Source organism: Elephas maximus, chromosome 5, assembly GCF_024166365.1.
Source record: "Elephas maximus indicus isolate mEleMax1 chromosome 5, mEleMax1 primary haplotype, whole genome shotgun sequence".
Lineage (NCBI taxonomy): Eukaryota > Metazoa > Chordata > Mammalia > Proboscidea > Elephantidae > Elephas > Elephas maximus.
Window position 1 is genome coordinate 49,734,603 of NC_064823.1, and position 15,491 is coordinate 49,750,093.

A 15,491-nucleotide genomic window follows, 5' to 3' on the forward strand; every position below is an offset into this window, starting at 1 on the left:
TTCAAATGGCCAACGGACACATAAAAAGATGCTCAGCATCAGTAGCCATCAGAGAAGTGCAAATCAAAACCATAATGAAATACCATTTCACTCCCACTAGGATGGCTTTGACCATTTGTACCATGTAAAGACTCTGTGTAGAAATGATGGGTGGATAAAATGGAGGTCATTCCAGGGTTGGGACAGCAAGGACAAAGGCATGAGGAAGGAATGCAGGTGGCCTGTGTGGAATCTATGCAGAGGCCAGATTGCGTGATATGTGGGGTTTTGCTGGAGATCAGTGTGAAAGAGGGCTGGACAGCTGTGGAGAAGATGGATGGTAGAAGATCTTTAAACCTGGCCTCTAGAGGAATTTGAAGCTAATCTGGCAGATCATACAGAGTTACAAGTTTTTATTGAGGGAAGTAACTCAAAGAAATGATATGTACTTGAAGTTGGCCTGACATGGTATCTAGATGGCTGGGGTTGGGAGAGACTGCAGGCAGGTGAATTCATAGTTAATAAGAGGTAATGAGAGTCTGGAGTCCCTGGGTGGTGCAGATGGTTAAGTGCCCAGCTGTTAACTGAAAGGTTGGTGGTTTGAGTCCACCCAGGGACACCTTGGAAGAAAGGTGTAATGATTTACTTCCCAAAACATGAGCCATTAAAAACCTTATGGAGCATTCTACTCTGACACACATGGGGTCACCATTAGTCAGAACTGACTTTGCCTATTAATGAAAGCCTATTCATTTGAGCAAGGACCCGTGGTGGTACAATGATTAAGAACTCTCCTGCTAACTAAAAAGCCATTGGTTCATGCCCACCAGCTGCTCCCGTAAAGATTAGAGCCTAGGAAACCCTATGGAGCGTACTATTCTATACTACAGGGTCACTATGAGTCAGAATCGACTCAATGACACACAACAACAAAACTAAGGATGGCAAAGATTAAAAAAAAACAGAAAATATGCCTGGAGTATTGTGCTCTTTTAAGGTCTGTCTACATGGGATCAAATTGACACAGCAACTCAAAAGATTAGATGGGAAACTTAGGAGGCAGTGAGTTTATGTTAATGGAGGAGGAACAACTCAGAAGAGGAAGGTGAAAATGGTTGTTCAACTTGAAGAATGTAATCAGCGTCACTGAATTATACATGTAGAAATTATTGAGCCAGTGTGTGTTCTGCTGTGTATATTCTTAACGACAACAAAAATAATTTTTTTTTAAAGCAGAAAATAGCTAAGTGTTGGAGAAGATATGGAGAAACTGGAACCTTCATCCATTGCTGGTGGGAATGCAAAATGGTACAGCTGTCGTAGAAAACAGTCTGGCAGTTCCTCAAAAAACTAGAGATAGAGATATGACCCAGCAATTCCACTCCTAGGTATATACCCTAAGGATCTAATAGAAGTGACAAAAACAGACATGTGCACACCTATGTTCATTGCAGCACTACTCACAATAGCAAAAAGATGGAAATAACCTAAGTGCCCATCAATGGATAAATAGATAAGTAAAATGTTGTATACACACACAGTGGAATACTACTTGGCAATAAAGAAAAACGAGTTCCCAAAACATCTTACAATGTGGATGACCCCGTAGGACATTATGTATGTTGAGTGAAATAAGTCAACCACAAAGAAGCAAATACTGTATGTTCTCACTTTTATAAAAGGAACCGCGGTGCCACAATGCGTAAGCATTTGGCTGCCAAACAAAACATCAGAGGTTCGAACTCGCCAGGCACTCCCCAGGAAAAAAGACCAGGTGATCTGCTCCATTTAAGATTTACAGCCTGGGAAACCCTTTGGGATAGTTCTACTATGTTCCGTGGGGTTGCTGTGAGTCGGAATTGACTCAATGGCACACAACACCACTTTCATGAAACGACATGAATAGGTAAATATAAAGAAACTAAAGTTCATTACTTACTGATGAAAGCCTTCAGTATGGATTACACCTCAACATAAAACAAAAATCCTCACAACTGGACCAATAAGCAGCATCTTAATAAACAGAGAAAAGACTGAAGTTGTCAAAGATTTCATTTTACTTGGATCCACAATCAGCGGCCATGGAAGCAGCAGTCAAGAAATCAAACAATGCATTGGGCAAATCTGCTGTGAAAGACCTCTTAAAAGTGTTAAAAATCAAAGATGTCACTTTGAGAACGAAGGTGTGCTTGACCCAACCCATGGTGTTTTCAGTTGACTCATGCATGTGAAAGCTGGACAATGAATAAGGAAGACCAAAGAAGAATTGACACCTTTGAATTACTGAATATACCATGGACTGCCAGAAGACTGAACACATGTGTCTTGGAAGAAGTACAGCCAGAATGCTCCTTAGAAGCGAGGATGGCTAGACTTGGTCTCACATACTTTGGACATGTTATCAGGAGGGACCAGTCCCTGGAGGACATCATACTTGGTAAAGTAGAGGGTCAGTGAAAGAGAGGAAGACCCTCAATAAGATGGATTGACACAGTGGCTGCAACAGTGGGCTCAAACAGAGCAACAATTGTGAGGATGATGCAGAACTGGGCAGTGTTTCGTTCTGTTGTACATAGGGTCACTATGAGTTGGAACTGACTTGATGGCACCTAACAACAACAAAGTTCATTAGTGGTTACCAAGGATGTGGTAGAGGGAGAAGTACTTTCTGGGTAGGTAATCACTTTTTGTTTATAGAAATGGGAAAGGTGGCACCAAACATGGGTGAAGTTTCTATAGCATGACTGATGTAACTGATGTCAATAAACTGTACATATGGAAAAGAGATGAATGGACAAATGCTAGGTTGTGTAAGATGCTGATATTAATTAGACATAACCAATCACCTTATGGGATTAGTTCTATTGTGTTGGGGGCTTAGGGCCATGGTCTTGTGGGACAATCAAGTCAGTTGGCATAATATAGTTCTTAAAGTTTAGGTTCTACTTCCCAGAATTATGAGTAATATCTAGGATCTTAAAAGGTAACAAGCACCCACCTAAGATACAACTATTGATCATTATTCATCTTGAACGAGTGAGAAAGAAGGAAACCTAAGAATCAGAAGAGAAACTGGACTACAGGTGGGCTCTTTCAGTCAGAGAATTGTTGTATGTATTTTTTTGTTTTTCAGGTTTCGGATACATCTTGTAGTATATTTTCTTTCCTCAGTTCTCTTTTATCATGTCTCTTTGTAACTCCCTCTTTCATGGCTATTAACTTTTTCTTTATACTTTTCTTCTGCTTGTCCTTTTGCAGTACATGCTAGAAAAATTCCTCTGCTCAATCTCCCAATTTGTTCACTCACTCTTCAGCTATGTCTATGTCATGTGTTTATTTTTTTATTTCAGCAATTTTTAATTTCTGATAACTGTAGTTAAAATTTTATGGATATATACAGTATATTTTCTCTATTTTTATTGTACTTTAGATGAAAGTTTACAGAACAAACTAGCTTCTCATTAAATAATTAGTACACATGTTGTTTTGTGACATTGGTTACTAACCCCATGACATGTCAACATTCTCACCTTCTTGACCTTGAGTTCCTTATCACCAGCTTTCCTGTCTCCTCCTGCCTTCTAGTCCTTGCCCCTGGGCTGGTGTGCCCCTTTAGTCTTGTTTTGTTTTATGGACCTGTCTAATCAATATATATATATATATATATATATATATATATATATATATATATATATATATATATATATATATTTTTTTTTTAATCTTTGTCTGAAGGGTAAACCTGAGGAGTGACTTCATTACTAAGCTAAAAGGGTGTCTGGGGGCCATACTTCTTGGGTTTCTCCAGTCTCTGTCAGGCCAGTAAGTCTGGTCTTTTTTTGTGCGGGTTTTCTTTTAATTTTTCTCCACCTCTGTCTGGGACCCTCTATTGTGATCGCTGTCAGAGCAGTTAGTGGTGATAACCAGGCACCATTTAGTTGTGCTGGACTCAGCCTGGTAGAGGCTGTGATAGTCATGGTCCATTCATCTTAAGGGCTAATCTTTCTCTTGTGTCTTTAGTTTTCTTCATTCTTCCTTGCTCCCAACAGGGTGAGACCACTGGAGTATCCTAGATGGCCACTCACAAGCTTTTAAAACCCCAGATGCTAATCACCAAAGTAGAATGTAGAACATTTTCTTTATAAACTATGTTATGCCAATTGAGCTAGATGTTCCCTGAGACCATGGTCCCTACAGCCCTCAGCCCAGTAATTCAGTCACTCAGGGAGTTTGGATGTGTCTCGGGAGCTTACATGGCCTGGCCTTGGACAAGTTGTGCTGGCTTCTCCAGTATTGTGTACTGTCTTACCCTTCACCAAAGTTACCACTTATATATTGTCTATTTAATGTTTTTCCATCCCATCCCTACCCAATCTCACTACCATGGAAGATTGTTTCTTTTTATGTGTAAACCTTTTCATGAATTTTTATAGTAGTGGTCTCATACAATATTTATCCTTTTGTGATTGACTTATTTTACTCAGCATAATGTCCTCAAGATTCATCCATACTGTGAGATGCTTCACAGATTCATCATTGTTCTTTATCATTGTGTAGTACTCCATTGTGTGTCTGTACCATAGTTTGTTTATCCATTCATCCGTTGATGGGCATCTAGACTGTTTCCATCTTTTTGCTATTGTGAACAACACTGCAGTGAACATGGGTATGCGTATGTCTATTCGTGTGAAAGCTCTTATTTCTCTAGGATGTATTCCTAGGAGTGGGATTGCTGGATCATATGGTATTTCTATGTCTAGCTTTCTAAGGAAGCGCCATATCATTTTCCAAAATGGTTGTACTGTTTTGCATTCCCACCAGCAGAGTATAAGAGTCCCAATCTCCCCACAGCCTTTCTAACATTTGTTATTTTCTGTTTTTTTGATTCATGCCAGCAATGCCAGGGTGACATTGTATCTCATTGTGGTTTTGGTTTGCTTTTCTCTAACGGCTAGTGATCGTGAGCGTTTCCTCATGTGTCTGTTAGCTGCTTGAATGTCCTCTTTGGTGACATGTCTGTTCATTTCCTTTGCCCATTATTTTTTTTTTTGTTGTAGAGGTATTGAATTTTCCTGTAGATTTTAGACATTAGAACCTTGGTTCGATTTGTCATAGCCAAAACTTTTTCCCCAGTCTGTAAGTTCTCTTTTTACTCTTTTGGTGAAGTCTTTTGATGAGCATAGTGTATAATTTTTAGAACATCCCAGTTATCTAGCTTATCTTCTAGAGTTTGTGTGTTGTTAGTTATGGTTTATATCCTGTTAATGCCGTATATTAGGGCCTCTAGTGTTGATCCTATTTTTTCTTCTATGATCTTTACAATTTTTGGTTTTATAATTAGGTCTTTGATCCATTTTGAATTAGTTTTTGTGTATTGTGTATGGTATGGGTCCTGTTTCATTTTTTTGCAGATAGACATCCAGTTTTGTCAGCACCATTTGTTAAAAAGACTGTCTTTTCCCCATTTGACGGACTTTGGGCCCTTGTCAAAGATCAGGTGACCGTAGGTGGATCGATTCACACTGGGCTCTCAATTCCATTCCATTGGTCAATGTATCTTTTGTTGTACCAGTACCAGGCTGTTTTGACTACTGTAGTTGTATAGTAGATTCTGAGGTCAGGTAGTGTGAGTCCTCCTACTTTATTCTTCTTTAACAGGGCTTTACTTAACCAGGGCCTCTTCCCTTTCCATATATAAAGTTAATGATTAGTTTTTCCAGCTCTTTAAAGAATGCTGTTGGTATTTGGATCGGGATTGCATTGTATTTGTAGATTGCTCTGGGTAGAACTGACATTTTCCCAATGTTGAGTCTACCTATTCATGAGCATGATATGTTTTTCCATTTATGTGTATCTCTTTTGGTTTCTTGCAGTAGTGTGTTGTTGTTTTCTTTGTTTAGGTCTTTTACATCCCTGGTTAGATTTATTCCTAAGTATTTCATTTTTTTAGGGGCTATTATAAATGGTACTGTTTTCCTGATTTCCTTTTCATCATTCTTTTTATTGGTGTATAGAAATTCAACTAATTTTCCTATGTTTATCTTATATCCTGCTAATCTGCTGAATCTTTCTATTAGTTCCAGTTGTTTTCTCCTGGGGTCTTTTGGGTTTTCTATGTATAGTATCATATCATCTGCAAATACAGTTTTACTTCTTCATTACCAATTTGGGTGATTTTTATTTCTTTTTCTTGCCTTATTGCTCTAGCTAGGATTTCCAGTACAGTGTTAAATAGGAGTGGTGATAAACGGCATGTTTATCTTGTTCCTTTTCTCAAGGGGCATGTTTTCAGCCTCTCTCCATTAAGAATGATGTTGGCTATTGGTTTTGTATAGATGACCTTTATTATGTTGAGGAATTTCCCTTCTATACATATTTTATTGAGAGTTTTTATCAGGAATGGGTGTTGGACATTGTCAAATGCCTTTTTTGTGTTGATTGAGATGATCATGTGATTCTTTTATCTATGTGGTCAATTACATTGATTGATTTTCTAAGGTTGAACCATTCTTGCATACCTGGTGTGAATCCCACTTAGTTGTGTTATGTTGTATTTTTGATATGATGCTGAATTCTATTGGCTAGAATTTTGTTGAGAAGTTTTGCATCTATATTCATGAGAGATATTGGTCTGTAATTTTCTTTTTTTTGGTGTCTTTGCGTGGTTTTTGTATCAGAGTTATGCTGGCTTCATAGAATGAATTCAGAAGTATCACTTCCTTTTCTATGTTCTGAAATAGTTTGAGAGTACTTGTGTAAGATCTCTGAATGTTTGGTGGAATTCTCCAGTGAAGCCATCTGGGCAAGGGCTTCTTTTTTGTTGGGAGTTTTTTTGTTTTTGTTTTTTTTCCCCAATTGCTTCTCTTATTACAGGTCTGTTCAGATTTTCAACATCATGTTGTGTTAATTCGGGTAGGTAGTGTGTTTCTAGAAATTTGTCCATTTCCTCTAGGTTTTCAAATTTGTGGAAGTATAATTTTTCACCATACTCTGTTATAAGCCTTTTTATGACAGTTAACTCTGTTGTAATGTCCCCCATTTCATTTCTTATTTGGGTTATTTGTGCCCTCTCCTGTTTTTCTTTTGTCAGTTTGGCCAGTGGTTTGTTGATTTCGTTGATTGTTTCAAAAAACCAACTTTTGGTTTTGTTGATACTTTCTATTGTTTTTCTATTCTCTATTTTTTTTTATTTTATTTACTTCTGCTCTGATCTTTATGATATCCTTCTGATGGCTGTGGGCTCTTTTTGCTGTTATCTTTCTCTGTGTTTGAGTTGTATAGCTAATATTTTTATTTTGTCCCATCTATTTTGATGTGTGCATCTATTGGTATAAATTGACCTCTGAACACTGCCTTTGCTGTGTCTCAAAGGTTTTGTTATGATGTGTTTTCATTCTCGTTTGATTCTAGGAATTTTCTGATTCTATCTTTGATTTTTCTATTACCCAGTGGTTTTTAAACGCATGTTAGTTTCTATGTAATTGATTTTTTTTTTCCTTGCCGTTCCTGTTTTTAATTTCTACTTTGATGGTGCTGTGATCAGAGAAGATACTTTGTATGATTTCAGTTTTCTGGATTTTGTTGAGGGTTGCTTTGTGGCCTAAGATATGGTTTATTCTGGAGAATGTTCCATGTACCCTGGAAAAGAATGTGTACTTTGCTGCTGTTGGGTAGTATTCTATATATGTCTGAAAAGTCAGGTTGGCTGATTGTGGCCTTTAGATCTTCTGTATCTTTGTTGAGTTTCTTTCCAGATGTTCTGTGCTTTACCAAGAGTGGTGTGTTGAAGTCTTCTACCATTGTTTTGGAACAGTCAATTTCTCTTTTTAGTGCTGTTAGTTTTATGTATTTTGGAGCCCTGTCATTGGGTGCACAGACATTTATTATGGTTATGTCTTCATGATGGGTTGTCTCTTTAATCATTATATAATGCCCTTCTTTGTCTTTTATGGTGGATTTTGTTTTAAATTCATTTTATCTGAGATTACTATTGTAAATCCTGCTCTTCTTTGGTAGCTGTTTGCTTGGTATATTTTTTTCCATTCTTTGATTTTTAATAAATTTATGCCTTTGTTTCTAAGGTGTGTCTTTTGTGGGCAACATATTGATGGATTCCGGTTTTTTTTGTTTGTTTGTTTTTTAATTCATTCTGTCACGTAACGTAGGCCATTTACATTAAGTGTAATTATTGATAGGTGTGAGTTTATTGCTGTCATTTTGTAGTGCTTTTTTTGTGGTGTTGACATTTTCTTTGTTCTTCTTACTCTTCTATGCTGAATTCCTTTTGTTTGTGATTTTTTTTCTTCTTTTTGTAGATTTTGTGTTTACTGAGCCTTTATGCTTTTATTCTTTATTTTGATGAATAGGTTTGTTAACTTTTTTTGTGGTTACCTTGAAATTTACCTCAATCTTCCCAAGTTTGAACCAGTCTTTTATTACTTGATATCACCTTGACTTCCTTTCCGTTTGAAAGTTCTACACCTATACTATTTATTCTTTTATTATTTTGTCATTGTTGTCATTTATAGATTGACCTCTCTGGTTCCCTGTTTTAAATCTTTTAGTTTTGATTTATCCTTGAGAGTTCATTAACTAGGTTAATATTTGGCTGATGTGGTCTTGTGACCTAGATTCAGACTGTCATTTGATGTTGTTTGTTCTCTAACCGGATGATTCCCTTTAATAATTCTTATGTGTTTGGTTTGGTTTTTACATATTCCCTTAATTTCTGTTTATCTGGAAATTTCCTAATTTCACCATCATATTTTTTTTTTTTTTATTTGTGTAAGAGTTTTGCAGGATGTATTATTCTTGTTTGGCAATTTTTTTCTTTCAAAATTTCATATATGTCATCCCATTGCCTTCTTGCCTGCATGATTTCTGCCAGTTAATCAGAGTTTAGTCTTACTGTTTCTGCTCTGTATGTGACTTTTCATTTTTCTCAAGATGCTCTCAGGATTCTTTCTTTGTCTTTGGTCTTGGTGAGTATGATTACGATTGGTTTGGTGACTTTCTTTTGGGATCTATCCTATATGGGTTTGTTGAGCTTCTTGGGTGGTCAGCTTCTCATCTTTCATGATATTAGGGAAGTTTTCTGTCAGCAAGTCTTCAATGATCCTCTCTGTGTTTTCCATTTTCTCCCTCTGTTCTGGAACTCCAATCACTGGTAAATTTTTGCTTTTTATTGTATCCCATGTCGTTTTCAGGGTTTCTTCATTTTCTTTGTTCTTTTCTCTGATTTTTCCTCAAACAAAATGGTATCCAAGGATTTGTCTTCAATTTTGCTGATCCTATCTTCCATTGTTTCAAACCTGCTCCTCAGACTTCCTATGACACTGTCCATTTCTGAAATCTTGTTGTTTATCTTTTGGATTTCTAATTGCTGTTTTTGTATGATTTCTAGTTGTGGATTTATTTTGACATTTTGTTCCTGAATTCTTCCATTGTCTTATCTGTCTTTTCCATGATTTTCTCTTGTCTTTTCCATGATTTTGGCTATTTTTTCCTCATTCTTGTCTGCTTTTTCTTCAGCTCTTAGATAGCTCTGAATATTAGAGATTTGAATTCCATATCATGTAGTTCCAGTGCCTTTTCTTCTGCTGAAAGGTCATCTGGTGTTTTATTTTGGATGCCTACTGGAACCATCATATTCTGGGTTTTTTTTTTTTTTTTCTTTGTTTTGATATTGTCTGCTGTCTTCAGGATATTCAGGAATTATTTTCTTCATTTATTGGTTGTAGATTTGTTTGTTTCCTTCTCCTTTTTTGTTGCATTTGGTTACATCTGAACAGATGGTCTGGGCATTCTTTGTTGTTTACTCATCTGTGGGCAAGATACTTCTCATCACTGGATTCTCTGTCTCCTGCTGGGAGCAATGTGAAGCTGCCTTCCCATACTCCATTCTCAGTGCTGAGGAGTCCCAGGTGGAGAATCCATGCCACATTAGCTGATAGGGAACCTCCACTCCATATCTCTCCTCACTCTGTTCTCTATCAGTTTCTTACTCCATTTGGTGCTTGGTTGAGTTCTTTATCCCTTCATTTGATTGACATTTTTCTCTGTTTTACTCAGTTTTTCAGGTCTTTGCTATGGAGGGACGGCATGGTGCTTCTGTCTATAGTGCCATGTTCTATACAGTATATTTTCATGACTTTGAGGATGTTATTTATGTTGTTGTTGTTGCTAGGTGCTGTCGAGTCAGTTCTGACTCATAACAGCCCCATGTACAATGGAACAAAACACTGCCTGGCCCTGTGCTATCCTCATAATCCTTATAGTTAAGCCCATTGTTGTAGCCATTGTGTCAATCCATCTTGTTGAGGATCTTCTTCTTTTTACTGATGCTGTACCAAGTATGATGTCCTTCTCCAGGGACCGATCCCTCCTGATAACATGTCCAAAGTATGTGAGATGTAATCTTGCCATCCTTGCTTCTAAGGAGCATTCTGGCTATACTTCTTCCAAGACAGATTTGTTCATTCTTTTTTTTTTTTTTTTTTTGGCAGTCCATGGTATATTCAATATTCTTCACCAACACCACACTTCAAAGGCATCAATTTTTATTCTGTTATTTATAAAGAAAAAAAAATTTTTTTTATAGGTACTTTAAAGTCAGGTTCTGGCTGTTTTCGTTCTGGAATATCTCTTTCCTCAGATGTAAATTCTTCCATTAATGATCATTCTTCCATCTAATGATTCAAACTGTCGGCTTTCCCCAGATATTTGATGATGCTTTAATGAGCGGATTTTTTTTTTTTTTTTGAGACTTCCTATTAACTTGTGATTGCTGTATCTATTTACTATTGCCTTTTTGCAGGGAATAAGCCAGTCATGCAACCAAGCAAATACATAAGGTTCTGTAGAAGAAAAGGCTGAGATTAGGATTGTTAATCAAGTGATTTGTTGCAGGAACTCTCAGGAGAAACCTCCAAGTGAATGAACCAGGATAGGACTGGGGGAGAAGCCAGTGGTTCCCAAGCTTTGCTACACATTAAAATCTCCAGGGAGCTTTTAAAAATTCAACAAGCAGGTCACACTTCAGTCTATTAGATCAGAATGTCTTTGAATGGAAGCCAGGCATCAGTGTTTTTTAACCCTTGGATTATTAAAAAAATTTTTTTAATTGTGTTGCTATGTTTTTTCACTAATTATGTGAAAAAACATGCTGGTTCAAAGACCAATTTGGAATTTTTTATACTAGTTATGGATTTTGAGATATATGATCTGGGAATACAAGCCACCAGTAAGGCAAGTGACACTGTGTTGTCACTGATTTGTGGTTTAAGAATATACCAATAAGAACTAAATAGTTTGTTTTGAGCCCCTTTCCATTAGGTTACATGGGGAACCTCTGGTTTTCCAGATATGGCACAGAAGAACCCAAATCAAAACCTAACTATCACGTAGGAAAGCTATAATCATGTTTGCAAGCCTTGTCTCACAGAAATAAAAGAAAAGAAGGCAAAAGTTTACAAAACTAACACATCCAGGAAGCATCACCTAATATAATGCTCAACCTACACGACAATGAGGCTCCAGCTCCACAAAGGGGCCCACCATGATGCTCAATGCATTAGAACCAGAACAATGTACTACCTATGAGGTCCAGAGGCATAAAAAGTAACTGGTATGCAGTTACACCCATGGTAATGAAAGAGTTAAATGTTCCCGAGTCTGGTAGGTGACTTCTAAGATCACTTGCTTTCTGATATTTCCACCTTTGTGTAATTCCTTTTGAGTTTGGGCCGAACTTACTGTCTTGCTTCTAATGAGCAGAATACAGCAGAAGTGATGAGATGTCACTTCCAAGAAGAGGTTATACAAGACTGTGGCTTTAGTCTCATATGCTGTTTCTAGCATTCTCTTTGATCACTTGCCTGAGGGAAACCAGCTGCCATGTTGTCAGACAGCCCTGTGGAGAAGCCCCCATGGCGAGGGACTGGAGTCAACCAGCAGCTACGTAAGTAAGCTTGGAAGCAGAGTTTCCTGCACCCACCTCATGAGAAACTTTGAGCCAAAGGCATACAACTAAGCAACATTGAGATTCCTGACCCACAAAAGTTGTGAGATAATGTTTGTTGTTGTTAGCTGCTGATTTTGGAGATGATTTTTTAAGGAGCAATAGAGAAATGATACAGCAGGTGATTCCAATGTTTAGCAAGGTTTAGGAACCACTGAACTAGGCAGATATGTGGTTTCAGAGAAATATAGCATCTTCTTGAGTCCACAGGGAAATCTAGAGCATAAACCAGAAAGTCGTACAGCCAGAGGTGAAGGGGCTTAATTGTTAGATGCATACATCATTCAGTCATTGGCAGGAGGTAGGGGTGGGGGAATAAAATAGGGGGTAAAACCTCCCTACCATTCCAAGATAGGATCTTGTCAGACAGGGCAAGTCTCCCAAGAAAAGTGCAGGTGTGGATGAGTAACAGCCAACAAGCAACAGCTGGTAGATGTGTGTGCTGGCCTGGTGAATGGGTTTTGGTGGGGGCACCCACAACATCTCTACACAGGGTATACTTCAGCCTTTATAAAGTGAATGTGGAAGAGTTGAGGCAAGGTTCTGAATAGGAATTTCTCCATTCCTCATGAGTGCCATCAACTGTCCCAGGAATTTTCTCATTTGCACTTGTAACTCAGGTGCTCACATTCACTGTACCTTCTTAGGGGCAGACATCTCTGCTCCTTACTGCCTTGCTCAAGAATTGGAAATAGTGTGGAGGGTAGCTTTATCTCACTATTCTTACATTGGCACTCTAAATAATCACCCAATTGGTTTCCCCAGAATCTCTCCCTGCTCCCAGTATCTGCCATTTCTGGAGTTGGAGCACCCTTAGAAGTCGCCATGTTCTTTGTAGTAATCTTTACTTATGTACATTTTGGACTATGGTTTCCTTTTAAAATATTAAACTGCCTCTTATCTTCCTTGAATATATGAAGGTTCTTGTCCACTGAGAGTTCTGCTTTTGTGTTTCAGTTAGGTTTTGGATTTTCCTGTTAATTTTATTTCTTCCTTTCAAAGGATTTAGAGATTGAAAGAGAAGCCGCAGTTGTGCTCAGCCCAACATCTTGAGCCAAATCTTTATAGGATTTCAACTAGCACTAAAGAATGCATGAAAAATTATACCACTCAGTTAAATGGCATTCACTTAAAAGTAGAAATTTTGTATTGAAATTGTTGTAAAGGTTAATATATTTGTTGTAAAGTTTACTAGAAAACTCTATTTGGTTAAAAAGAATGATTTTAAGTTGGTTTTGAAAGTCTTTCTTTCAGTTTTGTAATAGGTGCTGTCTCTCCTGCTATTGTTGTCCCTTCCATGCTGCTTTTGCAAGAACGTGGATATGGTATTGAGAAAGGCATTCCAACCTTACTAATAGCTGCTAGCAGTTTGGATGACATTCTGGCTATCACTGGATTCAATGCATGCATGGGCATAGTCTTCTCCTCAGGTAAACAAGACAATGCAACACCCACCACATCATTCATAGCCTTTTCTGTTAGTTCTTTGAACAAATTTTCTGGTTTTACTTTTTGATTTATGAATCAAGACCTTTCAATTTAATATCTTTCTATTCTTCATAGAAATCTCATTCTAGACCAGGAAGAAATTACACTAGTTTAAGAAAGCACTACTTCCCAAATGGTCAACGTTCACCCAAAAGCAAAGATGAGAAGGCAAGAAGGGGCAGGGAAATTGGATGGATGGAAACGGGGCAGGTGGGGTAGAAATAGTGAGAGTACTGACACATTATGGGGACTATAACCAATGTCATGGAACAATTTGTGTATGAATTGTTGAATGGGAATCTAATTTGCTGCATAAACTTTCGCAAAAAATGCAATTAAATACTTTTTTTAAAAACCCAACATACTATACCTAATGTTTGAGATTTTGAAACTAAGGAGGCTAAAATTAAAAAAAAAAAAGCTTGTCAAAATGATTGTCATACATTGCCATATATCTTCAAAGTTGAAGATGAAGAATTTTTGAAATTTTCCTAAACCATAAACCCTAGGTACAAAGTTTTACTAGAATATATGATAACTGAAAATCTCTTTCCTGAATTATATTCTGCTGTAAATTTAGTAATATTATTAATTATACCAGGAAAAAATTAATGAATATTCTAAGTATATAATATAAAGACCATAGAAACAATGTAACAGCTCAGAATGCTGAGGAATTACTTTTCATGTACTATAATGCTAAAACTTAAAAATTTAACTCTTAAACTTTTACCTAGTAAAAGTGTAATAAATAAACATTCGTAAAGAGAAGAAAAAAAATGAAAGGATTATTTGACAGACATGATTTCATTGTAATAATCAATGTTTCCACTAATAATATTACCTAGATTATCACTGTCTATATTCTCATGTCGCTTTGGAATTTTATCACTGTTTTCACTAGAAAATTTTAAGCGGCAGTATCATTAATATTACTAACGTTTCTAAGAGCTATTTTTGAAATATTCGTTTCTGACCATCTTATAAGTAATGACTTATTCATTGCAAATACCTTTTTTCACCAACATAAATGGCAAATATACACGTGGACCTCACCAGATGGAAGGCACAGGAATCAAATCGACTACTGGGGAAGTGATGATAGAGAACTTCAATATTATCAGTCAGATCAAGGTCAGGGGCTGACTGTGGAACAGACCAATAATTGCTTATATATGCAAGTTCAAACTGAAGATAAAAAATATTAAAACAAGTCCACGAGACCCAAAGTACAACCTTGAGAATATCCCACCTGGATTTAGAGACTATCTCAAGAACCGATTTGACACATTGAACACTAATCACCAAAGACCAGCTGAGTTGTGGGATGACATCGAGGACATCATACTTGAAGAAAGCAAAAGGTCATTAAAAAGACAGGAAAAAAAGAAAAAACCAAAATGGATATCAGAAGAGATCCTGAAACTTGCTCTTTTGCTAAAGCAAAAGGAACAAATGGTGAAGTAAAAGAGCTGAACGAAAGATTTCAAAGGGCAGCTCGAGAAGACAAAGTAAAGTATTATAATGAAATGTGCAAAGACCTGAGGTTAGAAAAATAAAAGGGAAGAACATGCTTGGCATTTCTCAAACTGAAAGAACTGAAAGAAAAATTCAAGCCTTAAGATGCAATACTGAAAGATTCCATAAGGAAGATATTGAACTACTCAGGAGGCATCAAAAGAAGATGGAAGGAATACAGAGTCACTGTACCTAAAAAAAAAAAAAAAAAAAAAATTGTTGATGTTCAACCACTTCAGGAGGTAGCATATGATCAGAAATTGATGCTATTGAAGGAAGAAGTTCAAGATGCACTGAAGGCATTGGTGAAAAACAAATCTCCAGAAATTGAGGGAATACTATTTGAGATGTTTCAGCAAATGGATGCAATGCTGAAAGTGCTACTCATGTTTGCCAAGAAATTTGGAAGACAGCTACCTGGCCAGCCAACTGGAAGAGACCCATATATTTTTTTTTGTTTGTGATTTAGGTGAAAGTATACATAGCA

At 37.0% G+C, this 15,491-nt stretch overlaps 1 protein-coding gene across 1 annotated transcript in view; it reads left to right on the forward strand.

The window, feature by feature from the left end:
- Positions 1-15,491, forward strand: part of LOC126077537 (sodium/hydrogen exchanger 9B1-like) — a 126,815-nt gene that overhangs the window by 82,444 nt on the left and 28,880 nt on the right. The window contains exon 8 of the mRNA XM_049887065.1: positions 13,253-13,428. Coding sequence (XP_049743022.1) covers positions 13,253-13,428 — 176 coding nt within the window. The remainder of the gene's footprint in view (positions 1-13,252; positions 13,429-15,491) is intronic.